The sequence below is a fragment of the Orycteropus afer genome, unplaced genomic scaffold (assembly GCF_000298275.1).
Source record: "Orycteropus afer afer isolate SDZICR_OR568_19922 unplaced genomic scaffold, OryAfe1.0 scaffold00181, whole genome shotgun sequence".
NCBI lineage: Eukaryota > Metazoa > Chordata > Mammalia > Tubulidentata > Orycteropodidae > Orycteropus > Orycteropus afer.
In genome coordinates this window covers 4,731,130-4,759,052 of record NW_006921768.1, presented here as the reverse complement: position 1 = coordinate 4,759,052, position 27,923 = coordinate 4,731,130, and the positions used below count along the sequence as shown (strand labels likewise).

Here is a 27,923-nt window from a genome sequence, read left to right as displayed (position 1 = left end):
CATTGTCAGTGAAGGCAAACATGGGTATACAGGTGGATAGATGGGTGGACAGGCTGAACTATTAGGTGTGTCTATGAATCGGGCAGTGTACCCAATTCCATGTATAAGGTTGGTAGATAATGGTCCTATGAGTGTATTTATATGATCTGAATTCCCAGGTGTATAGTAGAGCTGACAAGGGACAAGGTTGTGGTCACTTCTTGGTCACAGCCAGCTATCCAGAGGGACCAAGTAGTTGAACTTGTGGGCTCGGGACCATACTCACAGGGGACATCAAGCTCAATTGGCATAACATACTACACAAAACATTGTTCCACCTCCAACTTTGGTGAGTAGCGACCGGGATCTTAAAAGCTTGCAAGAAGCCATCTACATGCAATGATGGGTCTCTCCTCATCCAGAGCAAAGAATAATGAAGAAAACAAAAGATTCATGAAAAGAACTAGTCCTAGCAACTTGTACCCCATGCGATCCACAGCCTATACTACTATGAGACCAGAAGAACTAGATGGTGCCCGGCTACCACTGTCAACCACTCGGAGGGGGATCTATGTAGGAGATTCTGGATAGAGAGGGAGAACAATGTGGAACAAAACTCAAAATCATTTAGAAAAAGAAAAGGGGGGGGGCAGGTTTGCTGGTCTGATAGAGCCTGATGGAACCACTGAGACTACAACCCCTAGCTGCCCTGCAGGTCTGGAACTGATCCCACTCCTGTGGCTTCCAGCAAAACAAAAGACTGGCATAGGAGTTGAGCATTTACCTGAGGTAGATTTACTCTTTGAAGAGAACAATCATGGGAAAAAAGAAGGGCTGTTTATACACAGGGAGACAGCTCACAGGGCAGGGGTGCATGGAGGGATGGAGACAGGGAGGAGGTGATTGTTTAGAGGAAGCGGGAGAGGAGCTGTTGCATTGTGGTCTATTGTGGTCAATGTCATGAGACAAAGTATATGTGAACTTCTGTATGGAAAGTGAATTTGCTCTGTAAATTTTTACCCAAGTCACAATTAAAAAATAAAAAAAAAAGTGCTCAAGAATGAAGATATCACTTTGAAGACTAAGGTGTGTCTAACCCAAGCCATGGTATTTTCAATCACCTCGTATTCATGTGAAAGGTGGGCAATGTATACGGAAGAACAAAGAAGAGTTGATCCCTTTGAACTGTGGTGTTGGAAAGAATACTGAAAATACCATGGTCTGCCTGAAGAATGAACAAATATGTCCTGGAAGAAGTAAGAATGGCCGGATTTTGTCTCACCTAGTTTGGTCATGTTGTTGGAAGGGACCCCTCCCTGGAAAAGGATATCATGCTTGATAAAGTAGAGGGTCAGCAAAAAAGGGGAAGACTCTTAACAAGATGGATCGACACATTAGCTGCAATGATGCACAGCAAGGATTGCGGGGATGGTGCAGGACCTGGCAGTGTTTCCTTCTGTTGTAAATAGCGTTGCTATGAGTAGGAGTCGACTCAACAGTGCCTAAGAATAGCAACAACATAGGCATCTCAGAAGAAAGCCTTGACATTCTGCATCTGAAAGGTCACAACCTTGTAAACTGTATGGAGCACAGTTCTACTCTGACACACATGCTTGGGGTTACTATGAGTCAGAATTGACTCAACAGCAACTGGGAGCTTCTTTTTCAGATGCATTGATATAATTGTGCAAGGTTGTAAACTAGGCTCAGTCAGTCCAGGTTTCTCTACATACTTGCCTTTACCTGCTTCCTTGATTTTTTCAGTCAAATACCATGCTAAGCCTTAGCTCATTTAATCTTCACAATAACTATGAAGCAATTACTATTACTCTGCTCACTTTATGCATGGGAAAAATGAGGCTTAGAGATATTGTGTTGCTTGTGGTGAGCCAGTATATGGTGAAACTGGGACCTATTTAGTCCTCGATCTCCATCACTACACTTGTAACCATCATCCCTTCCATGAACCAACACATCAATAAATATTTATTGTGCCCTTCCTAAAAACAGAATAGAGAGAACAGAAGTTTAAGATGAGGTTCCAGCTTACCTGGCCTGTATTACCTGGTTAGCAAAACAAGATGACAATGAACCAACAGAACAAGTGGAGCAAAATAATGAGAATGTTCACACATTGTGAAGAATATACCCAATGTCACTGAACACTTGTGTAAAAATTGTTGAGTGGGAACTTAAACTGTTATATAAGCCTTCACCAAAAACAAAATAAAATATTATTTTTAAAAAATGACAATGAACTACAATGAACAAATCAGAGAAGGCCTCCTTTCTCTACAGAAATCTCTCATTCTGATAGTGCTATTACTTCCTTTTACAATGTCCCTTTACAATGCTATTGTCACAATCCTTCTTAACCTCACTGCCTACATTACAGTTGGATTTTGTTTTTTATTGAAATGTAATTATGTTTGCCAAGTGCCTGAATAAGTCTTTTCCTTTGCAATACTTCTAAGCTTTTGCACCTGTAATACTGCAGGCAATTTTGGCTACTGTGCCTCCAGAAAGATATAACAGACTTAGAAAAGGCTTAGAAGGGCAATTATAAATATTATAATAGAATACTTTTACTATTGGAAAAGAATAAAATAATTCTCCTCTTTGTCTGGGAAGACAAAGGCTGAAAGGGGCTATAATCATAGTTGATGAAATCAAGCTAGCGAGGAAGGGATTGATTCAGGCCTCCACTCCCTCAATTTTGAGGACAAATAAAATTAACTAATACCTTGTGAACTAATACATCTAGGGACTAATTAATAAAAGTGCTAGAACCTTGCTTGTGTGTAACACTTTATCTTTTTCCAAAGAACATTCATTGACATAATTGTACTTCATTGTCATCCCAACCAACTGGGTGGATAGGACAAAGATCATTATCCCAGGAGGAAACTTAATCTGTGAAAAGATGAAATGACTCCTTACTTCTGGATTTGCATTTTCTACAACATAAGACAGGTGATGCCTGTACTTGAAGACAGTTCAAGTTTTTAGAAGAAGCTAATGAATGGAATATTTACTTTTTCCAAGCTAGGCAAACATGGATATAATCAGCATGAAGTGTAGGATCATTTTTACCTCTGGAGACCAAGTGGTACCAGGAGCATCAATGGTTATCCAGATGTTATTGTGAAATTAAAAAAAAAAAAATCTGAAGCAACTATGATCAAATATTAAGTTTGATAAAGCAGGTGAATTGTTGATTATATTATTCCCTACACTTGAAATATTTTATAAATAAAAAAAAATCACAAAAGGACAAATAATGTGTAACTCTGGTTATCTGAAATTTCTAGAATAAGCAAATGTATAGATATCAAATGTATTAGTGGTTACCAGGTGGAGGGAGTGGGGATGAGGGAGTCATTGTTTGAGGGGCAGTGAGTTTGTTGTTAAGGCTGATGAAAACATAGTGGTGATTGTTGCACAACATGATGAAAATAATTAATGTCACTGAATTGTACATGTCAAAAATGTTGAAATGACTTATATATATATATATATATATATATGTAGGTTCAAACCCACCAGCCATTCCATGGAAGGAACACAGGGCAATCTAATTCCATAAAGATTTACTGCCTTGGAAACCCAATAGGAGTTGCTATGAGTTAGAATTGACTTGATGATAGTGGGTTTGGCTTGGTTTATGTGTGTGTGTGTGTGTGTGTGTGTGTGTATGGACTCAGCACAACAAAACATATGTACATATATTCATAAAAAGAAGATCATTAGAAATACTTTGGGGACTTCTCTAACTTTTGGAGGCTAGAGCCATAAAGATTAGGGTCTAAATCTCTCCCAAAAGGTCCCTGGGTGCCACTCTGATTCTGACTCATAGTGATCCTATAACATAGAACAAAATTGCCCTATAAGGTTCCAAGACTGCAAATCTTTATGGAAGCAGACTGCCTCATCTTTCTACCATGGAGCAGCTGGTGGGTTTGAACCACCAAGCTTTTGGTTAGCAGCTGAATGCCTTTACCACAGCACCACCAGAGCTCCATCATCTATTCCCAAAGGCATTTCAAATTCCATTCCCCTAAATAGCTGGTCTCAGCTTTTAATGGTCTTTTGCTCTTTGGGGAAAAAAAATAATGAGTCTTAGAGAACTGGAAACAGTCTAGGCAGATTTATTATCTGCTTCTTGTCCCCTTCCCCAACTTCTTTTTCCCCTTGTAGCTAAAACATCTGGTTGGGTTTTTTTTTTTCCCCCCCTCTAACAATTCCATAGTTTCGGTTTAAGGGAAAAAAAAAGATACATTGTCTTATCATAATGTATTCAATTTGTTAATAAAGTCTTTTTGAAGATGGGAGATAGCACTTTTACTGTTCTAATAACTATTGGCATGAGAAAATAATAAGAATATATTTAATACAGAAAATATATATGGCATTATCATAAAACAATGACATTTACCAACAACTCTGCACAGTTAGTAAGAACTGTGTTTGGTTGTCATGGAGTCTTTATGTGATGCAAATGGTTGGCATGCATAGCTGATACTCAAAAGGTTGGCAGTTTGAATCCACCTAGAGGTGCCTCTGAAGAAAGGCCTGGCAATCTACTTCTGAAAAATCACCATTGAAAAACCTGTCGAGCACAGTGCTACTCTGACACACATCAGGTCACCATGAGTCGGCATGGACAGGACAGGCAGCAACTGGTTTTTGATTGTCATTATTACTCATGAAACAATTAAGCACTGCCATCCATGTTGAGGTAGTGTCTCTCTAGGAAGCCAGTTGTGCATGAATCCCACATGTTTAGGGACTTGTCTGAGTGATGAGGATGACAATATTTGTTACTGAATTTCTCATTTTGCATATTTTTCTAGACTTGATGAAAATTTGAATGTTTCATAGCATAGAATAATCAAATGCTAAGATGTTTGACTCAGGAATGGTAAAGATTTGTTATAAAGTATGACATATAAATCAAGTAATTCAAGCACTCTTTGTGATTTTGGTAAAGTCATTCAGATTAATGGCACATTTTCTCCATTCTGACCTTTTTCACAGAGATGATTTGGGAGGAAATTAGTTGGCGTGTATAGAATGATTTAAATTTCTTGCCATGGACTGGTCCAGCACTAATAGCCCATCATACGCTCCATCTGAAGGACTGTTACTAGAGCCTTGATTTTTAACTCTGCAGAAATTGCAAACCTGGTAGATCTTGCAGGATTTCCGAGTACTGCCATTTCTCTCACTCCCAGTAACTGCTGACCTGAAGGCTACCCAGCATCCCAGTCCACAGCTGATTGCTTTTACAGCATCTCCCATCCCCGCAGGACAAATGGCAAACATCCACAGCCCCAACCTCGAATTCTGGCACCGGGACAACTTATCTTGGCAGTACTAGGCCTCAGCTGTGGCCTGGACCTTCCTTCTCCTCAAACCAACCCAGTCAGCAATGCCCCAGCACCAGTTACACCAAGCTAATTGCAGCTGGTTTCATGGCAGTCCTGTGCAGTTTCCACCTGGTAGGACAGTTTAGAACAACAGTGCAGTCAGGCTTCTTGCTGAGAGAGAGAGGAGATGATGTAGGGGAGAGGAAGAAAATTGGCATCTTTGATACTTTTAATTGTAAGCCAACATCAACATTTTAAATCATAAAGCATAGAATAAAGTAGTTTACCTCCCTGCTCTTATCCCAGCTTTTGAAAATCAGATGTAGATTACACAGAGGGAGAAATGGAAAAGGCAGGAGAAAATGAAGCCTGCTAGGGGTTGAGGTGAACACAAATGAAAATCATAGCTGCCTTTACAAAGCCCCTCACATGAAGCACTTGAATGACATCATGCCATTTGTTCTTCCATAAGGAAGTATTAGTGTCATCCCCATTTCACAACTGAGAAATGTATATCAGAAGGTTAAATGGCTTGCTTTAGCTAATCAGTGGCAAAATCCAGATTTTTTTTCCACCTCGGTTCAGGGCTTTCTCAGTTCTCATTCTTGTCCTCCTATGCTCCACCTTGTGAATCTTGTTTTGAGTTTTCAACTTTAAGCTTTGTATTATTTCTATGAAATGATGTTCTAATAACTAAGAACCAGCACTATTTGCAGTGTAGGCACCAAGGGCCTGAAACCCAGAGAAGTGAGGAATTTTAGCTTAAAACATAACTAAGCTCTTCCAATAACAGAAGACGATATTGTCCCATCCACTATTCTCAGCAGACTTAAATGCCTATTAGATACTTTTTTTGCAGAATAGTTTTTGGTAGTTTCCCAATGAAAAGTCAGTGGTTCAACCACAGTGGCAATGGATGCAGTGCAAAGCAGTATGATTGATCCACATCAATCATTAGACAGTCATAAAAAACAAGAAAGTGTGTCATGCTTGCTATACTGGTGGATGGTGGACACTAACTCAGGGTAGATTCCTGCAGTCCATCATATGCATTGACTCAGGGAATCCTCCAGAGACCAGAGGCAGTGTTTAATACCAGTGTGACAGTCACCTACTAAAGACATGCAGATCTGCAGTTCACTCATCCCTGCCCAGGCCTGAGCTGCTGAGATGATTTCAACCCTTCAGAAGGCAGTGCACAGGTATTAGTGTCTGTCAGTCACTCTCCAAAGAGGCCAGATGAAGCAAAAGATTAGAAAGCGTAAAGTGAGATAGACTTTGACAGTGAACAGATAGCCTTTCTGTTTCCCTGTCTTGAAAATGTCAGTGTCACAACCTGTACTAAGCATGTTGTGGTGGTTGCTTGCTGCCATTGAGTTGGCCCCCTCCTCGTGTCAGCTCTAGTCACAAAGGAACTAAATGCTCCCTGGACCAGTGCTGTCCCCATGATCACTTGCCAGTTGGACCATTGCGATCATTGATTTTCGTTAGCTGAGTTTCAGAAGTGGATCACTAGACCTTTCTTTCCAGACCATCTTAATCTGGAAGCTTCACTGAAACCTGTTCAGTAACATAGCAGCACATGAAACTCCAGTGATAGGTGTGTGGTGGCCCCACATGAAGTGTATTGGCTGGAAATGAAACTTGGGAAGACAAGAATTCTACCATCGAATGCTCCCAGTACTCAACATGTTGAGTCAATTTTGACTCATAGCAGCCCATGTTAACAGAATACAACACCCCATAGGTTTTTCTAGGCTGTAATCTTTACAGAAGGTGAATTGGTGGCACAGTAATTAAGTGCTCTTCTGCTATGTGCACTTTGAACCCATCAGCCACTTCATGGGAGAAAGATGTAGCAGTCTGCTTCCATAAAGATTACAGTCTTGGAAACCCTACAGGGCAGTTCTCCTCTGTCCTACAGTGTTGCTATGAGTCAGAATTGACCCAGCAGCAATGAGTTTGGTTTGGTTTTAATCAGTATGGGAGCAGATCACCAGGTCTTTCTACAGAGTCACTGTTAGTTTCCAACTGTCAACCTTTCAGTTAGCAGCTAAGCACCATTATGCTAGCAGGGCTTCTTGTATTCAACATAAATGGAGCTTAAAATATGGGTCTCCCATGTTGTTGTTGTTATGTGCTGTCAAGTCAGACCGACTCATAGTGACCCCTCCTTGGGGTTCCGAGGCAATATCACTACGGAAGTAGATTGCCCCATCTTCCTTCCAAGGAGTGACTGGTGGGTTTGAACCACCAGCCTTCTGGTTAGCAGTCAAGTGTCTTAGGCACTACGCTACATGGAAGGTGAAAGTTCTACCACTGAACCACCACTGCCCGCAAAGAGACTAATAGGCAATGAAAATCAGTCAATGGTATTTGCTGAATTTCCCTAAAATTCAAGTAATCATTGCAGGTATCTAAAGAGGATAGGGAAATAAATGAATTAACATCTTTAGCATCTACCTCTGCCTCTCTTTCCACATTCATATCTCTGTTCATTTCTTCATCTCCAAGATGATCACAAATATAAAACACACCATCTAAAATAGATGGACCTCTTTGATCTCTATATGGCATATTCCTTATTAGTTACTCTTTTACCATCCAAGAAACAATTACTTCTCCATTTTTTTCACCCATCCTGGGAGTTTTGAAGTGTTAACACTGCTTTACAGTGTCAGTGGGATACACCTCTTAGAGTTGCTCTATTTCAGAGGCACAGTCCAGTTCAGAGTCTCATAACCTCATGGTTAGGTGGCTTCAGTGGCCTCTGGGCTATCCCCTTGAAAGACCAGCTTTATTCTCTCCTCAGTCCACATACTGCCATTGCCACAGAAATGCCTCTCAAACACATTTTTCTTGTCATTTCACTCATGCCTTAACAAAGAAACTACTCTGCCTTCATTGTATCTGTTCTAACATCTATGTCTGGCCTGCAAGCTATCTGCTAACTCTGCCTCCTACATTTCACCAAGAGTATTCTTCAAATTCCTTTCCATTCTAGGAAAACAATGTGCATTTCCCATCACTCCATGTGTTTCATTGCGTATATCATCCTCCTAATATTCCTAATTGTATACTCACTCACTCATCCTACCGTTTTTTTTTTTTTTTTATTTCTCTTCATCCATGACCATCTCTTGTTTCCGAATTCTTATTAAAAATTCATTCTAAGTCCCTGCACATAGACTAGGATGCTGTCATTCAAACAGAACAAGGGGATACTGCATGGTTTAGAATCAGGAAGGGTGTGTGTCAGGGTTGTATCCTTTCACCATACTTATTCAACCTGTATGCTGAGCAAACAATCCAAGAAACGACTATAGGAAGAAGAATGCAACCTGCAATATGCAGACAACACAGTCTTGCTTACTGAAAGTGAAGATGACTCGAAGCACTTACTGATGAAGATTACAGACTACAGTCTGAGTATGGAGTACACCACAACATAAAAAATCCTCACAATTGGACCAGTAAGCATGAACACGATAAATGGAGAAAAGATTGAAGTTGTCGAAGATCTCATATTACCTAGATCCACAATCAACACTCATGGAAGCTGCAGTCAAGAAATCAGATGTTATATTGCACTTGACAAATCTACTGCAAAAGACCTCTTTAAAGTGCTGAAGAGCAAAGATGTGTCTTTGAAGACGAAGGTGTACCTAACCCAAGCCATGGTATTTTCAGTAGCTGCATATTCATGTGAAAGCAGGACAGTGAAAAAGGAAGACTGAAGAAGAGTTGATGCTTTTGAGTTGTGGTGTTGGCAAAGAACACTGAAAGTACCATACACTGCCAGAAGAACAAACAAATCTGTCCTGGAAAAAAGTGCAGCCGAAATGCTATTTGGAAGCAAGGAGACTAGATTTCGTCTCATTACTTTGGTCGTCACTATGAGTTGGAGACGACTTGGTGGCACCTAATAACAACAGACAACACTTTCGTCATATTGTCAGAAGGGACCATTCTCTAGAGAAGGATAACATGCTTGGTAAAGTGGAGGGTCAGTGAAAAAGGTGAAGGCCCGCAACAAGATGGATTGACACAGTGGCTGCAACAAAGGGCTCAGGTATAGCAGGGATTGTGAGGCTGGCGCGGGACTGGGCAGTGTTTCATTCTGGGTAGTTGTACATGGGCGAGCTATGAGTCAGAGTCAACTTGACAGCACCTAACAGCAACAACAACCAAGTCCCAACTGTACTTAAATGTACAACTACTGCTGTATTTCTGTGTCACTTTGCAAATATCCCCAAGGGATTTTTATGTGTGCGTTCTCTTTTAGATACTTTACTACTGAAAACAAAAACCAAACAGTTGCCATGGAGCCAGGTCTGACTCATAGCAATCCCATGTGTGTCAGAGTAGAACTGTGCTTCAGAGGTTTTTCAGTGACTGATTTCTCAGCAGTTGATCACCAGGTGATCTTTCCAGTTGCTTCTGAGTGGACTCGGAACCTCCAACATTTCTGTTAGCAGCTGAGCAAGTTAGCTGTTTACACCATCCAGGGACTCTGCTGAAGACACAGGCAGACAATTCTCCATTTCTTTTGTTAATACTACAGTTTGGGGAATCAGCCCAGAGTATGGAGCTTGCTATAATGTCCAGCATGAAATGGGTGCTCACTACACATTTTTTATCTATAACAAAAGAGGTTGCTTGATCCCCTGAAGACAACCAGAAGAGAAAAAGCAGTTTTGGATGTTCCCAACTGAAGCATATTTTAGGGAGCTCTAATGAGACTAAATTAGAAAACCTTCCTCTTGTTCTTGCAAGCTACATGTGAACAGCAAAAACAACTACATGAAAAAAATCAGGAATGTTGCTAACTGTGGCTGCTTGGACTTTTGCACACTGCTTCTAGGCTCTGAATGCTTGCCTGGCTTGCATTATGATTTTCATCCTTTCTGGAACACTACATAGATTTTCTCCTTTTCTTTGGACGAAGTGGGACCTGTTGGAAATCTGAGGTTTCAGGATTCAAATGCAGTGGCCTTGGCTGTAGTGCTCTGTAGTGCATTTCTTGACAAGTCCTGAAAAGACTATTGAATTCTGGCCTCTGCTTTTCTGCCGTCTTTGGATGTGATTCAGCTGCAGTGTTTGACTGGATAGAGAAATTGAAATCAGTTTTGTTTTTTTTCCCCCTCAACAATCTTATATTACAATTTTATGATTACCATTAAAATGGAATGTTTTATTACTGCACAAATACTTTCTAATGTAATAGAATCACAATTCTTGCACAAGAAAACAACTTGTCTTTAACAATTACAAGTAAACAGTCAAAATATAAACTGGTGATACTGTCTTGATGAAAAATTTGGCAGGCATTTGGTGGCCTAGCTAGAAGATAGCAAGGTACACTGAAGGTCAATTCTTTTTATTAAATACAGAGATTTTAGAGGGACTTTGATATAATAGAGAAAACAAATTTTTTTCCACTTTTCTTTCATACAGTTAAAACAGTATATCTAGTATCCTCTGCAATGTCACTAGCATTTTGCATGTGTCCCGGGTTGGGGGATTTTGATGCTCTGTGTAACAGGCAATTGTTCTCTGGTAATCTTCAAAGAACTGCTGGCCTTTGAATCTGCTACTATCAAACGTTCTAGCTTTAATTATCAGATCAACTTGCATTTTTTTTCTTTGTGATTAAGGAGGCAAGAAGCTGAAATGTGCTTATGATTTTGCAAAATACTTGAGATGGTAGGATCCCAAATTTTTAATTTTGTTCTAGAAACAAGAGCTGATCAGATTATAGATGCCTTCAAGCCAAGGAGGGGAATTAATAGATCAGGGGATCAGAGGCACTGAGTGACATGATATAAATGGGTGCTCATGTGGTGTGCTTTATAAAACAACACTGCAATTGTGCCTTTCAGGGTCTCTGCAAGTCATGAACAAAACAAGAAAGATTATGGAGCTTGGGGGGGCCACCTTCATCAACGCCTTTGTGACCACGCCTATGTGCTGCCCATCCCGCTCCTCCATGCTCACTGGGAAGTACGTGCACAACCACAACGTCTACACTAACAATGAGAACTGCTCCTCCCCATCCTGGCAGGCAATGCATGAACCTCGGACTTTTGCTGTGTATCTTAACAACACTGGCTACAGAACAGGTAAAGGATAATAGTTCTAGCCCATAAACCTCTGCTAAAGCCTCTTAGACACAGGAAGATGCACTTTGGAATGAAATATAAGAAGTTCTGGAAAGTCCCTAAGTGGGAGTCATCTAGACTTTTGTGTTCTCAGCATCCTCCTTACTTCACTTTTTACACTGAAGAATGTGTAGAGAGATCCTTTAGAGAAAGTTCAGAATGATCCTCAGTGTTGTACCCACCAGATATCCAGTAGCTGGAGCTTTCCAGAAGAACCCTCAAAAGGAGACTTTTCATTCCATTTGCTTACTTACCTCCAACACATCCTACCCCCAAATCTCAAGGGGTCATAGCACAACCTGAGGCTTAGCTGTTGGTAAATTCCTGTTGATTGTTCGAGTGAGAATCATAAAATGTTTTCAAACTGCTTACCACATGCCACAGAGTCTAAGAGAGAATAGATGATCAAAATTGCTTATTGAAAGAAACCCTGGGGATATATTATTTTTTCCTGAGTATCTCTTAGAATTTGTTTCATTGCTTTTTGTCTTTGAAAGTTGCAGTAAAAAATATAATAACCAAAAAGACAATAAAACACATTGGTACTATGTTAGGAAACAGAATAAAATTATATTCAGCCCTTAAAAGATAATTATTTACTGAATTAATGAATAACCAAAAGAATAAACCAATGGTATGTATACTGCTGTTTCATTTATTTGTTCATTCATAATTTTTAGGTTCTGAAAAGTGTCTTTAGATTAAGTTGTGGTTATTTTTAGATCTCAAGTGTTCACCTCTATCATTTAGGAAAGGAAAACATCCCAATTGCTATACCTACCAACATTGTTTAACCTACGCAGGGCAAGAAGAGATTTTTGGTTAGCTGATTTTTTAAAAATTGGGGTCTTCTTTCAAGAGAGGTGATGAGCATGTGATAGTCTTTTTGAGAAAGAAGCAGTGCTTCTTCTGGCCATATTGCCCACAAGGTCCTTATTCTTCCAGCATTTAGAAGTTGTCCTTGGGTTTTCTGAGTGTTTCTCATGGCAAAAAGGATGTTGATAGAGAGGCTACCATACAAAAATGGTTTTTTTCCAAACCCACCTAGATTTATTCATAACAATTAAAGATATCACCATTATAGCTCATTGATAATGATTTTCAAGTCTACAGATTATTGTGAAGGCTTAAAAGTAAAGGATTTCAGATAAATATATCCCATTAAATCTTTCTCTTTAAAAAATGAAAATAATCTTTTCTATTGGACTCAGTAGACATATGGCCATTTGCTTCTTTGCAGCACGTCCTGTGGGCACTTAATACTTGTTATTTATAGATGAAAATATTGATCATGAGTATGATAGTATTGTCACTCACAGACATTTTAAGATTCCTCATGGAGAAAAGTCCTCCCATGAATTTCCAGAGTGCTTGCTTATGTTTGAGAAAGAAACGGGGTTACACAGAAGGCCTTATTCTAAGTATTTTCTCACATTATTAATTTACATTTATATCACCTTCCATTTAAGGACTCTAAAGCATTAATTTCCAAATCCATCAAACATCCCCATAGGGCTCATAGATGGCAAATGTACTTTACTTTGTTTTATAAGTGGGGTGGGGATTTCAAATAGTATGTGGCCAATTCAGAAGCAGAATCAAAAATAATTTCTTTAATGCTGGTTCTTGATTTTTACCATTGAACTGAGTTTTGCTTATAGGAATAGTTTTGAGAAATCAGTGCCTTTCAACTCCCAGACTCCCTATAGTTTTTTCTCTAGTAGCACACATTGAAGTAGATTGCCCAATCTTCCTTCCAAGGAGTGGCTGGTGAGTTTGAACCACCAGAGCTCCTATAGAACTCGAAGGGTTGGGAAACTTACCATACAAATAGTATTATGTCCATTACAAGAAATGGAGATGTGAGGGTGACAGAGAACCTTGCCAGAACTTACAGTAGTCAACTAAAGATGGCTAATTTGTTTCAGGGGTAAATCTGGAAATAGGAAAAAGAAAAGAGTCAACTTTTGTTTATTTCCAGGCACTGTTCTTAAGTTATCTCAACTAATTCTTATAGCCATCTTGAAAGAAAGATCGATTATCTCCATGTTACTAATGAAGGCAGCAGTGGTGTTTCAGTGGTAGAATTCTCACCTTCCATGAAGGAGACCCGTTTTCATTCCTAGCCAATGCACCTCATGTGTCGCATCACTCATCTGTCAGTGGAGGCTTGTGTGTTGCCATGATGCTGAACAAGTCTCATTGGGCCTTCTAGATAAAGATGGACTAGAACAAAGGCCTGTTGATCTACTTCCAAAAATCAGCCAGTGAAAACCCTGTGGATCACAATGGTCAGATCCATAACCAATCATGGGGATCACAGGCCAGGCAGTGTTTTGTTCTATTGTTCACAGAAGGGGTTTCCGTGAGTTGGAGGCCAATACTATTTAACAACATCATGATTAACTGAGAAAAGATGGAAGTTCTCAAGGATTTCATTTTGCTTGGATCCACAATTAACCCCATGGAAGCAGCAATTAAGAAATCAAATGACTTATTGAATTAGGAAAATCTGCTGCAAAAGACCTCTTTAAGGTATTATAAAGCAAAGATGTCACTTTGAGGACTAAGGTGCCCCCGACCCAAGCCATGGTATTTTCACTCACCTCATATGTATGCAAAAGCTGGACAATGAATAAGGAAGACCAAGGAAGAATTGATACTTTTAAATTATGGTATTGATGAAGAATATTGAATATAGCATGGTCTGCTAGAAGAATGAACAAATCTGTCTTGGAAGTAGTACAGCCAAAATGTTCCTTAGGAGTGAGGATGATGAGACTTCATAGCATGTCCTGTAGACGTGCTATCAGGAGGGACCAGTCCCTAGAGAAGAACATCATGCTTGGTAAAGTAGGAGGAGCTCTGGTGGTGCTGTAGTTAAAGCATTGGGTTGCTAACCCAAAGGTTAGAAGTTCAAACCCACCAGCCATTCTCTAGGAGAAAGATGAAGCAGTCTGCTTCAGTAAAGATTTACAGTCTTGGAAATCCTATGAAGCAGTTCTGCTCTTCCTATAGGGCTGCTATGAGTCAGAATCAACTTGACAGCACCTAACAACAACAGCAATGAAGAGACCAAGATTATGAAAGGCTAATTGTTTAAGGTGACAGGCTAGTCAGTGAAGGAATGAACCCAGCCCATCAGACTCCAACGCCTTTCCTCTTTCCATTATCTTACTTCTTTAAATATGTGTCTATCCTGCCTCATTGTTGTTGTTCCTCACTGTTCAGACACATAAAATATAATAGGATATACAATAAGAGTCAAGCTACTTAAAGTCAAGGTAAATGTTGGTATACAAACTGCCTGCCATGGACTTGTAGAGAAATGCTGCCTCTTTGGAATTAAGCTTCTGGGTAGCAAAAAGTAAAAATAGAAACACCATCTATTACAAAATTCACAGGGTCACCAAGATAAAAACAAATGTTGCTTCTAAGAAGCATAATATTGTTTCATTTCATTTCTACTAAACTACATTGACCCTACAATGGCTTACGAGAATGTGAATAAAATTTACAGATAATTTAGTTTAACTTCCTTATTTTCAGATGAGCAAACCTAGACCAAAAGATTAAAGTCACTTGCCCAAGTGACAATTCTGATGTAATAATGGGTAAAACAGGCACCAGAACCTTGCTCTTCAGGGGTCTTTCCTGTACGCTGCCCTAACCTCAAGGTCGTGTCTAGGATGAGACTATGTGCATGTGGTAGGCTCTCTGATGGAGACTGCCAGTCCTATTTAATGGTCCAGCAGGTCTGCTTCAGTCAGTTGTCTTTGAGAAGAGTAGACTTGCTCCTGGAAACTGAGCCTGATTCTGTAGCCAGTCTTCTTCCCAGGGGTTTATACACTTAGATAATAATGGAATTTGTAGTGAGTCATCTTCCAACGTCAAAGGAATTCCTTAAGGGAAACAAACACTTTTCCATATACTTAGGTAGTTAGGAATAGAGAAGGATGATATGCACTCAGGATAATAAATGTTGATACATATTTTAGTAAATTAGAAAGATTAGAAATTGGAAGACTAAAATGGCAGTGATGGAAGGCTGTAATTTTAATTTATCTTTTTGGAGAAACAGTGACATGTTCCAGATAATTAAGAAATAAAGATGACTTGTGACAATAATTATTGATCAAACCTTGGACTGAGGACCATTTGAAAATATACAAATAAGCACATCAGGATGAGAAGAATCTTAGGAAAATAAGAGAATTGGTAATTTGGTATTGAATGAGCAGTAATTTTTTATGAGACGTAAACTAATGGGAAAAAAGCCAATGTGTAAAGATTTTATTGTTTTCATAATAATGAGTATATGGTTTGGTACATTCAGCTGAGAACCTAATAAAAATAATGAAGGAAACTAAAAATGTATTACACATAGATACCCATTTAGAGAAAATCACAAAGCATCAGTAAGTTTTATAAAAAATAACAACTCAGAAGACAGATGATGAAGAGGCTGATTTGGGGAGGTACCCAGAATACATGGCTTTAAATTAATCAAATTGATCCAATATTATTCTATTTACTATTATATGACACAATTTTTCTTTTTCAGAATGGAGGCATAATTTTGGACTGGCTGGAGCCTAAATTTTTCTAACTTTACTCATGGAAAATATGACTATACAACAGCTTAAATGTTCAAGAAGGGGAAAAATACAGTAACATGTCTATTGCATTTTATGTTCTGATGAGAGAAGTGGGGGTAATATTGAAGTCGTCTATCATAAAAATGCATATCCTGCCTAAATATGCTACTCAAAATATTTTTAGTTTAAACATCTTGCGAGGGCATAGACCTTAATATAAAATCTAGCATAGAGTTTAAGGTAAAAATAATGATCTGTGTTTGAGAGGCTATCGAGGGTTAGAGAAAACCCTGAATGAAGAACTGAGAACAGCTGGAGTTACTTCCTAGCTCCTAGCTTGTGCCCCAAATTTGTTTTAATGACTTGGACAGACCAGTTTTCCAACCTATAGAATGGACATATTGGACAAAAATGATTCCTAAGTTTACTTTCTGTCCAAAATCACAATTCTCTTCTGATGACTTTAATTGCTATATTGATTCATCTTTAAATTGTAGGGTTAAATTATAACCATAAATCACAATATATAAAGCTACACATGAATTGATTTTAATCATACTCATTTTACATCTTATCACTGGAGTAAAAAGGGCAGTATTTAACAAATCTTCAGTAAATCTTTTTGCAAAGAACTCTTTTGTAACAAAGTTAGACAAATTGATCAGTTTTATCATTTTAAGTCCTTTTATGTCACAAAATTTATTTCAGTTGCTTATGCCAAGTCATATTTATTTATTCTCCAGTATGGAATTTGGTTTTTTAAATGTAGAGTTTACTTAAAGTAAGGCAAACTTATATTCCTATTTTCCTGAATCCTGGTATTACAGACCTTTAATACGTATTTAAACCTTAGACATAGCATATGTTTATTGAACCACAGCATGCTTGGAACTACACTGGACATTAGGACTTGAGAGATACACAGTATGATCCCTACCTTTACTAGACTTAGGCAATCTAGTTGGGGAAAACAGACTTGTGTATGCAAGCTGATGTAAAGATAAAGCTTAATTTTAATGTGGCTCAAAATTATGTATACACTGCCAGTGAAGTCCTGTCACCCCAGATTAAGCAATTACATGGAGCTTGACTAATACATCATAAGATTTGACTTCTCTGCAGCATCAGAAATCTTTTGTATGGTTCTCATCGCTGAAATATAAATAAATGCTGTTGATTCAAATAGATCAAGGGAATTTTTCTAAGTATTATGTAGCAGAAAGTTGTGGGCAGAGTAGCATGGCCTAAGGGGACAAGCATTATAATCATGTCTTTCTGGTCTTTCTCCCTGTCCCCCAAATCTCCCTCTTTCCCCCCGACCTTCTTAAATAGCTGTAAAAGGAAGTGTTTAACAGTATCCCAAAGAAAGATAAGAAGAATGGATAAACTAACTCATGATGTATTCAGATAGTACTAAGTTAAGTTGAATTGCCAATGCCAAAGGATAGAAAAACTTCAAACTAGACATATTGGCAGTATGGGCAGCAGAATGAAATTCACCTTAAGGAAGGAGAAAGATTTAATACATCTGGAAGAAAATAATTAGAAGCCCAGATAATCAATTGCAGAGCACTGCCAGGAAACATAACGTTGAAAAGGGTGAGGGGTGATAACAAATGAGTCTCAGTGTTTCCAAGGCAACAAGAAAGGCCCAGAGTAACTTGAGGCAGAGAACTCAGAGGTGTTGCATCATGATGCTCTCAGGAGGCAGTGGCCACTCCTGGAACGCGTAAGGGTGAGAGCACATCTGGAATACTGAGTATATTTTTTACACTAATACAAAGATACTGAAAACCTGGAGCGAGTCCTGAAGCAAACGGCTATTAAAAGACTTGATGGAATCATTTAAAAGGAAAGGATTAAGGCAAAGGGCAATAGCCATGGCAATGGGTGGAAAACACTGCAAAATAATCTAAAAAGTAAAACAATGAAGGAGAGGCAGGAATAACTTGGCATGGCTCCTTGAAAGGGGAAGAAAAACAAAAACTGAAAATAGCAAGGAACATATAAGTCAAGTAAGGGAGAATTTGTTGCCCCAAAATAAATCAGATTGGAAAAAAAAAAAAATACTGTCCAGAAGAGTTTTAAAATGAGCAAGTGCAGAACTCCATGCAGACTAGTGAATTACTTAAAATTAGAAGGCAGGATGGAGAGGATAATGATGAAGGTGGTGACGCTAATGAAAGTCATCCTAGTAGTTCTTAACCAATTGCAGCTGAGTCAATTCCAATTCATGTCGACCCCACACGTCAGCATAAAATTGTGCTCTGTAGAGTTTTCAATAGTTGATTTTTCAGAAGTAAATCACCAGGTCTTTCTTCCTAAGCACCTCTGTAGACTTGAACCTACAGTCTTTGGTTAGCAGACAAGGATATTAACCATTTGCCACCACCCAGGAACCTGAATAGTATTTAGTAAGTAATCCTTGATAAACCCTTATAATGTGCCAGGCCCTATTTTCAGTGCTTTACATATGTATTACCTCATTTAATCTTCACAACAGCTCTACTACTATTAACATCATCGTTGTTGTTGTTGTTGTTGTTATGTGCCATCGAGTCGGACCCGACTCTTAGCGACCCCTCCTTGGATTTCTGAGGCAGTATCACTACAGAAGTAGATTGCCCCATCTTCCTTCTGAGGAGTGGCTGGGGGGTTTGAACCGCGAGCCTTCTGGTTAGCAGTCAAGTGCCTTAGTAGGCACTATGCTACCAGGCAGAGAGGGGTTAAGTAACTTACCCATGAAAGTATAGTTATTAAGTAGCAGGGTCAGAATTTGAACTCATGCAGGCTGGCTCCAGTGTTTATATTCCTATCCACCATGCTCTTTACTTCTTTGAGAAGAAAAAGAGAAAAATGTGGGATAAACACTACCCCATCCCAAGGATGAGGAAGAACTGAGCTCAAGGCTCCTGGAGCAGTCCCATTCTGAACTTATATTGTTGGGGTATGACTTGGTCCCCTGTCTGTGATGCTCAGTCACACTGCATTTGTCAGAAAAGCAAAATCCTCTTGTGGTTCTATGTGAAAGGTTGGTTAGTCCCTAAAGGCAAGAATCCCTCATTAGAAGAATTCCAGCTGCACATAGTCAGCTGGGAGGGAAAACCTGAGTCACTTCTCCTCTGACACTTTGTCCTACACAACAGTGTCCTGCCTGACGTTCTGCTCTGTGGCCTTCCTGGAATCCTGGCCCTTCTCAAGCAGTTGGCAGTTGGCTGATTTACCACTTGATTGATTCATTCATTCACAGAGTCAACAAATAAACATTTATTCAACAAATAAACAAACATTGCCATGTTTTCAAACTCAAAGGCAGACTCTTTGCAAGAAAGTAAAACTGACGAGAAATGTCAACTTCAGAAACTAAGAAGCTCTATTTTATAAAAATATTTGGGAGAAACAAATCAGTTTTAAAAAACTTAGTATTCAAATGAAAACACAAAACTGAAAAATTCTACAATTTGTAGAATCCCTCAACTACATTGAGTTCATGAACCCCAGTTGAAGAAACAAAAAACTGTGGAGCCTCTACTATGTAGGGAGGCTACAGAGAGGGTAAAGACAATTTTGGTCCTCAAAACTCTTACAGTCTTAAATATGTTCCTGTGTGGGGTAAACAGTTAACACACTTGGCTGTTAACCAAGAGGTTTGTGGTTGAAGTCCACCTAGGGGCACCTCAGAAGAAAGCTCTGGAGATCTGCTTCTGAAAAGTCAGCACTGAAAACTTAGTCTGAAACAAATGAGGTCATCTTGAGTTGGAGTTGGAATTGACTTCACAGTAACTTGTTTTAGTCATATATAGCAGCATAAGTCTACCACAAGGGAAAAAGGGGAGCATGATATTACAGCCATAGAGATAACATGCTATGAGTTTGAGGACTGTAGATACACTAGATATCACACTAACTTTGGTACATGGAAAGGAAAATAAAATAGCACAACAAAGATAGAGGTGGAGATACATAGAGCAAAAATTAGCTGGAAAGAGGAATGTGAAAAGAGAATATACCCATGACCATATATAAGGTAAAAACCAAAACCAAACTCACTGCTGTTGAGTCAGATCTGATTCATACTTGGGTTTCTGAGAAGTAGATTGCCCAACCTTCCTTCCAAGGAGTGGCTGGTGGGTTTGAGTCACCAGACTTTCCATATATAAGGTAGGCAGATGATATTTCTACATATGTATTTGTATGTGCTGTAAGAATGTCCACATACATAATAGAGCTAACAAGGGGCAAAGTTATGATAACTTCTTAGCCACAGCCAATCACCCTGAGGAAGCAAGTAGTTGGACCTGTGGGGTTGGGACCATAGTCACAGGGGACATCAAGCACAACTGGCATAACATACTACATGAAAACATTATTCTATATCCTACTTTGGTGAGTAGTGACTGGAGTCTTAAAAGCTTACAAGCGACCATCTAGGTGCAACAGTGGGTCTCTCCTCATTCAGAGCAAAGAGGAATGAAGAAAACCAAAGACACATGGAAGCAATTAGTCCAAGGGACTAGTGGATCATACAAATCTCAGCCTATGTGACCATGAGACCAGAAGAACTAGATGGTGCTTGACTACCACTGTCAACCACTCAGAAAGGGATCAGTGCAGGAGATCCTGGATAGAGTGGGAGAACAATGTGGAACAAAACTCAAAATCATAAAAAAGACCAGGAAAAAGAGGGGTTTGGTCCAGACCCAAAGTAAGCCTTGATGGCAAGCTAGTGAGTTGAACTTGCTTCTGTAGGCAATGAGAGTGCATCCAAGATTTGAGCAGAAGGGTGATGTGAACAGAGCTGGGCTCCAGGAAGATTCCTTGGTGGCAGTGAGAGTGGAAAGACACTACAGCCTATGCTAGGAGCCTGTGCTGGTCATGAGACTGTCAGCACCCCCAAGAGAGTCATAATGGAATAGTAGAAAGAGGGACAGATATGGTGGAAGCAATTGCAGAGGGAGAAATATGCAGGAGTAGATGGGCTCAGAGCGGGATCTAGGTTGCCAAGCCTGGTGAACAGGGAGGAGAATTATGCCATTAAGAGAATTAAAGGACACCTGAGAAGAGAATGAAATTAAGAGGTGAGGGGGATGACTTACTCTGTTTTCAGACTATTGAATTAAGGCATAAGACATTCAGATGGAGCTATTCTACAGGTTGTACATCAAAAATGAGAGCAAGTTAAATATCTGTCCCATAAAAACACTGAGACAGTGTCCATTGGATAAGTTAAAGATTCGAAAATGTATGCTTTAAGAGCAATACCAATAAAACGTCCTGGTTCTAGAATCTTTTTTCAGCATCAATTACTACTTCCCAACCCGGTCTTCCAGGAACTACCTTACTCCATGCATTTACGTAGTCAAAGTCAACTGCTTTGCACTTGATTTTGATTAATGCCAACCCCATGTGTGTCAGAGTAGAAATGCATTCCATAGGGTTTTCAATGGCTGATTTTTCAGAACTGGATTGTCAGCCTTTCTTTCAGAGCATCTCTGGGTGGAATTGAACTTCTAACCTTTCGGTTAGCAGTCATGCATGTTAAAGTTTGCACCTCCCAGGGACTCCCAGTAATCTATATGGTAACTCTATATTGCCATAATTTTTGATCATCAATAATATATGAATATTTGGCATAGGGCACCCATTTGATATAAACACCCATGCCACAAAATACACATGACACAAAAACCCAGACCATATCCTATAAAAAATGGAGTTTATCATGTTCCTTGGTTTGGAAAGTTTACACTTTGGATGCAAAAACAAAGACAAATCTTTTAATAGTGTTTTTATAATTCACAACTCTCCAACAGTAAGTTATAAAACTTATTTTATTATAGACTAAACTTTCAGTTCTCCTCTACTTATCTCCTAGTAGCATTCCAAATCTCACACTGGCTACAATCTTTGATTGCTACATCATTCTAACAAAAGAGTACATTTTGCTTTTATTTCAGTAGAACCATAAGAAATAGATGCAACCAGGGTACTGTTACCATTATGGTGATTTTATTGAACCATAATCCATGTACTTGGGTACTACTTTTATTTATTCAAAAGGAAAATATGTGTCTGTCATTTTGCCAAAGAATCAGAATACACTCATGTGATTCTAGCATCTGTCACTTTAGCTAGGTTAACTTTTGTTTTACTGTCTCTTTTTCAAATTATAATCTCATATTTATGTATTTATACATTTATTTATGATTAATTATTTCATGTGAAAAAAGAATCCTTTTGTCCCCCCCTATTGCAGCCTTTTTTGGAAAATACCTCAATGAATACAATGGCAGCTATATCCCTCCTGGGTGGCGAGAGTGGCTTGGATTAATCAAGAATTCTCGTTTCTATAATTACACTGTTTGTCGAAATGGCATCAAAGAAAAGCATGGATTTGATTATGCAAAGGTAATTTTCGGCACTTTTACACTGCATCAATTTTCTTTGTGAATAATGAGGAAAAGCCATTTCCAGTGAGCTAACCTATCCTCAAGATTGGCTTTCTGTGTTCTCACAATACTCGAATGAGAAATTTTAAAGATAATTTTAAACTCCAGGCAAGGAAAAGACTCTCAAAGAACACTGCCTTTGTATAGTGATTTTTTTTTTTTTTTTTTTTTTTTACTCATTAAGATAAAAGGCAATCAGCCTCTGATGGAAGTATCATCAAGAAAATCCTGGATGCCTCTAATATCCCTTATTATAATTTGTGGGGAGGGTTTCCCCTTCAAGAAGACTTGCCCACATAATCAAATGTTCATCGTCTACTGCTTTATTTTTCATTGAAGGTGAAAGTGTTTTTTGTCTGTGGATTCAGATTTAGATGTAAAAATAAAACCAGACAAGTACAATAATCAAAGCTTGGAAAACCACATTCCTTGTTTTCACTCCTGTCTGACCAAACTTAGTGTATGTGACAAGGACACCTGCCCCAAGGCAGAGAGAGTCCACGAATGTCTCCCAGGCTAGCAACAAATCATTTCACAGAAACTCAAATCCACATGTCTGGGCATTCTCTAAGGGTACTTGAACTCTGACAACTGAATCTTAGATTAGACCTAAATATTCACAAAAGTTCATGATTGCCAACTTAAATTGAAGTGGAATTTTTCCACTGAAAGAGTAAGGAGAAAATGTCTTTTGAGTTTAGCCTGTGAATTAAACCTAAACTATTCCTTTCTCTTCTAGCCATACCCATCTATTCCTTAATTATCTGAAAGAAGTCATGAATCTGCTCTATCTAGCACTCCCTCCAGAAAGGCTAGGACTCTAGGAAAAACCAATAGGTAGGAAATGCAGAGGGAACTTGATTTGATTTTGGGACTTTGGAATCTTTATGCTTGGCCTGATTTGAGCACAAGAGACTTGGTAGGAGATAACATGTAAGGTCTGACCTTCCATAAGCCCTCAGAAAACTATGAATGCAAATGAATTCACAAACATTGTTAATAGGCTTCCGTGCTTATAAGAGCTGAGAGCTGGCAGAGACCTGGGAGGCCAACTTTAGCAATGTCCTCATTTTAGAAGATGGGGGAAATGAAGCCTGGAGTGGTTCAACCACTCATTCACCCAAGGCTGTATCCCCAGTTGTTGATACAATAGTTGCATGCAAACGATTTGCATTTACATTAATTGTCACTGCTGTCTTTTATCCATGGGGATGCTTTACATGCTCCTTGTTGAAGCTATTAACCTTTCTTTCCCTCTTGTCCTGAGGAGGGTAAGGTAATCACAATTCCCTCCAAATATTAAAGCAGCATAACTTTCTCATTAGCACAGCTGATTTAAGTGTCAAACACTACTGTGTCCAAAGGCATATATATATCTGTTTTTAGTGAGGAAAGGAATGAAACAGACACCCTTATGGAAAGAGGTGATTGCCTGTAGGCTTGTCCTAACGATGACATGTGACACAGATTTCATCCCCCTTGGCACTGCTTTTGCAGCTGTTCAGGTCCTTGAATCCAGATGTGATTAGTCATGCCTTGAAACCTTTGGAATTATGAACATTGCCCAGGCACTTTCTGAATGAAGTTTACACTGGAGCTCGAGGCCAATGATAGCCACTTAGAGGAACAGGTGGTTTAATTTAAGTTTTCATCTTTTCTTTCCTTTCCTTCCTTTTCCTTCCTTCCTCTGATAGACTTCCATAAGCACCCCCATCCACACACACTGAAGATTAAGTCATTTTATTAACAAGTCAGGTTTGAATCCTAGCAGCTGTATCACTTTAGTTGTGCAATTAACAGAGTATAATATGCAGGAAATCACTGCCCCACCTACTTAAATGTTTCAAAGTAAATTAATTGATAAAATATGGCAACCTTTTCCTGTGCACCCAGATTCTGGCAGTGGCTTTGATTAGTGATTACTATATAATTTTCACAGGTGAATTTTTAATTTGAAGAAAAGATCTTTTCTTGTGTGTGTGTGTGTGTGTGTGTGTGCTCTACAACTGTGAACTTGTAGTGGGTGTGGGTGTTTACTGCCTTTGAAGTAATTAAAATTTTTGTCAATGAATTACATCAGCGAATCCTGAGAATGAAAATATATGTCTGCTGTTTCATCAGCTCCAGCATTTGTATTGCCAAAGCTAATCATTATTTTGGGCAAACACGATTTACCATTTTCTTTTTTAATTGCTAAGTTATGCGTTACTTAAACTTTTTGCATGTGAACAAGCTAGCCACCCTAGAAAATAACAGGCACCAAAAAAGAAAAAAAAAATAAAGAAAGTAACTGGCACCTGATTTTCTCTGTTGAAGATCATTTGCTACCTTGGGAGGTACGGTGTTCCTCCCACCTTTAGTCCTTAACTCCTCATTCATTGAGTTGCTTCTGAGGAAAGCAGTATTCAAATGTGATCTGATGAATGTCACCTTTTGTAATTTTTGTTTTGTGTCAAATGTATGTTTCAGGACTACTTCACAGACTTAATCACTAACGAGAGCATTAATTACTTCAAAATGTCTAAGAGAATGTATCCCCATAGGCCCATTATGATGGTGATCAGCCACGCTGCACCCCACGGCCCCGAGGACTCGGCCCCACAGTTTTCAAAACTGTACCCCAATGCTTCCCAACACATGTGAGTAACATTAACCCTCAACCTACTGAACACAGGCCTTTCCTTTGCTTCCCCCCTCTCCTTACCCCACCCCCTTTTCGTTCCACACTGCCTATGCACAAGGCAGGAATGCCTCCTTCTGGAGCAGGCAGAGCTACAAAGGCAGAAATAAAGGGCCTTGTCCAGTGGGCTTTGATTGTGAATCACATTTCCAACATTTCTAAGAAGCTAAATAGAAAGAATAGTACAGAGAGTGAGTAGGGACAATTTTTATCGTTAGTTTTCTTCAGTTGTCTTAGGTAATATTGATTATTACTTAAGAATGACAATCAAAGGGTCTGCTTTTCACAGCAGTAGCACTGTAACACCTGGTATAGTTATAGAAACATGGGTCTGTTTTAAAGGTTAATACTGCAGCACATGTGGTGCTGATGTGCAAGCCAAAGTGCTGCAGAGAGCAGCTTGAGTGGGTGTCTTGGTTGTCTAGTGCTGCTCTAATAGAAACACCACAGGTGAATGTTATCAACAAATAGAAATTTATTCTTTCACAGTTAGGAGGCTAGACATTCAAATTCAAGGCACCAGCTCTAGGGAAAGGCCTTCTCTCTGTGTCAGCTCTGGCAGAAGGTCCTTATCAGCTTTCAACCTCTGTAGGCCTGACATTCCTAGGAGATCTCCATGTGTCTTGCAATCTGGGTTCCCCTGAGTCTAGGAAGTTCTCAGCACAGGCACTCTGGGTCCCAACAATGAGCTCCACTCCCAGCTCTTCCTTCTTGCTGGTAGTCAGGTCCCTCTTCCTCTGCTTACATCTCTCTCCTTTTGTCTCTTGTAAGCAAGGACTGTGAGGCTGGTGCAGGACCGGTCAGTGTTTTGTTCTGTTGCACATAGAGTCGCCATGAGTTGGAGCCAACTCAACAGCACCTAACAACAACAAGATAAAAGGTGATGCAGGCTACCCCCCAAGAAAACCCCCTTACACTGGACCAAGGCTGCCTGAATAAGGGTGTTGCATCCCACCCTAATTCCCGAACTACGGATTGGCTGATCACATCAGATCCCATCCTGGGGCATGATGACATCATTACCTAACCACCAAATTGCATTATTACATAACCACAAACCACTGAAAATCATGGCCCAACCAAGTTAACACATATTTTTTGAGGACACAATTCAACCCATGACAGTAGGCTTGCCCATGACACCTCTGCAGTCACAGCTTTACAATAACCTGATGTTACCTTTTTAGAGACAAAAGCCTGGAGATTTAAGGTGGGGAGGCCCAAGGGAGAGGCTGATTGCGTATGAGGGTGAAACAGCAAGCAGAGTCATATACCAATAATTCTCCCTAGCCAAGGGTGGAAAAGATCTGGCTGCTTTGGCAGAAAAGAGCATGATTTTGTTTCTTACTCTGTCAAAACATGTTCTTCCTAACCATTGGCATCCATATGAATCTTCTCTGCAGAAGAGCATGTGGATCAGTGTCTGCTGAAAGCTCAGCCACTGGAGAGGCAGTTATAGGGGACTAATCAGTCATCTGTTGCCTTCCTCATTAAACCTTCAAAATTGTTATTATTCTACCTGTGCTTAAACATAACCCACTTTCATCCACATCGATTTTCTAATCAAGATCCCAGAATAGAAAGAACTTTACAAAAATAGATAATAACTACTGAAGGCAAACTAGTTGCTGGTCATTACAAATCCCTGGGGAACTTTATATTCTTATTTTGTATCTTCTTCTAATGAATTGATTGATGACTCTGGTCAGTGTTATTTACAACATCTCTATGTTATCAAGTGATTTAGGTAAGAATGAAGAATATCAGAACTCACCTAAAACAAGAACTAACAATGAATAAGAAGCCAGGCTGGTTAAGCTACTGAGCATGCCCAGGAACTTGTACGACAGAGGTGAACAACAATAACAACAAATACTGTCAAAAAGAAAGAGGGTTGCTCCAGCACCTGAGTAATATTGTGTGACTGAGCCATTGTGATTTGGAATCAACCTGTGGGAGGACACACAAGGGTCTGAAAACCCTTACCCTGTACAGGATGGTACCAAATTCACAAATGAAGACCACGAGGGGCTCTTCATTACAAATCATGTTCATTTTCTAACAGATTTACTAACCGGCTAATTAAAAGAAAAAAAAACAGTCTTTGTGGACTCTTTCAGTACCCTGCAACCCACCTTTCCCTTTTCTTTAGAGTCAGGAATGACTTTGTGTAGCTTCCTCTGTTGCATGAGCACAATCCCGGCCTAAGGTGACTTTCTGCAGCTGTCAACCTTACAGGTGTTTCCCTGAGTTGAAGGAGTAGGGATTGACAAAATATGCTGTTTTTTTTATGGCTCCTTAGAAGTCAGTCTGCCTTTGAAGCTTCAAGGCAAAATGTCCTGAGCCTACAGGGAAATCACCCATAGGTCAAAAGGTTCTGACAAAACAGTGGCATGTGCAGACAACAGTCACAAGAGGACAAGGGTCCCCAGAGTTCACAAGGCCTAAGCAATAGCTAACAAAAAGTATCTCTGATGCCAGCAACTGTTAATTGATTTCCAGAAATATCTGAGTGCCACCTGTGACACACAGTAAGGATCGAGGCATGAGAATGATACAATTGCTAACCTTTAAGAATTGATAGGCTAAGACAGTCAGCAAACTAGGTCACACAGTCCACATCCTATTCACCACCAGTTTTTGTAAATAAAGTTTAATGAAAAACAGCCATGTTCATGCATATATGT

The 27,923-nt window shown here is 39.4% G+C and overlaps 1 protein-coding gene across 1 annotated transcript in view; it reads left to right on the top strand.

Moving 5' to 3' along the window:
• SULF1 (sulfatase 1) overlaps window positions 1-27,923 on the top strand; it is a 111,772-nt gene that overhangs the window by 11,637 nt on the left and 72,212 nt on the right. Inside the window, exons 2-4 of the mRNA XM_042781848.1 lie at window positions 11,231-11,470; window positions 22,364-22,515; window positions 25,026-25,195. Coding sequence (XP_042637782.1) covers window positions 11,231-11,470; window positions 22,364-22,515; window positions 25,026-25,195 — 562 coding nt within the window. The remainder of the gene's footprint in view (window positions 1-11,230; window positions 11,471-22,363; window positions 22,516-25,025; window positions 25,196-27,923) is intronic.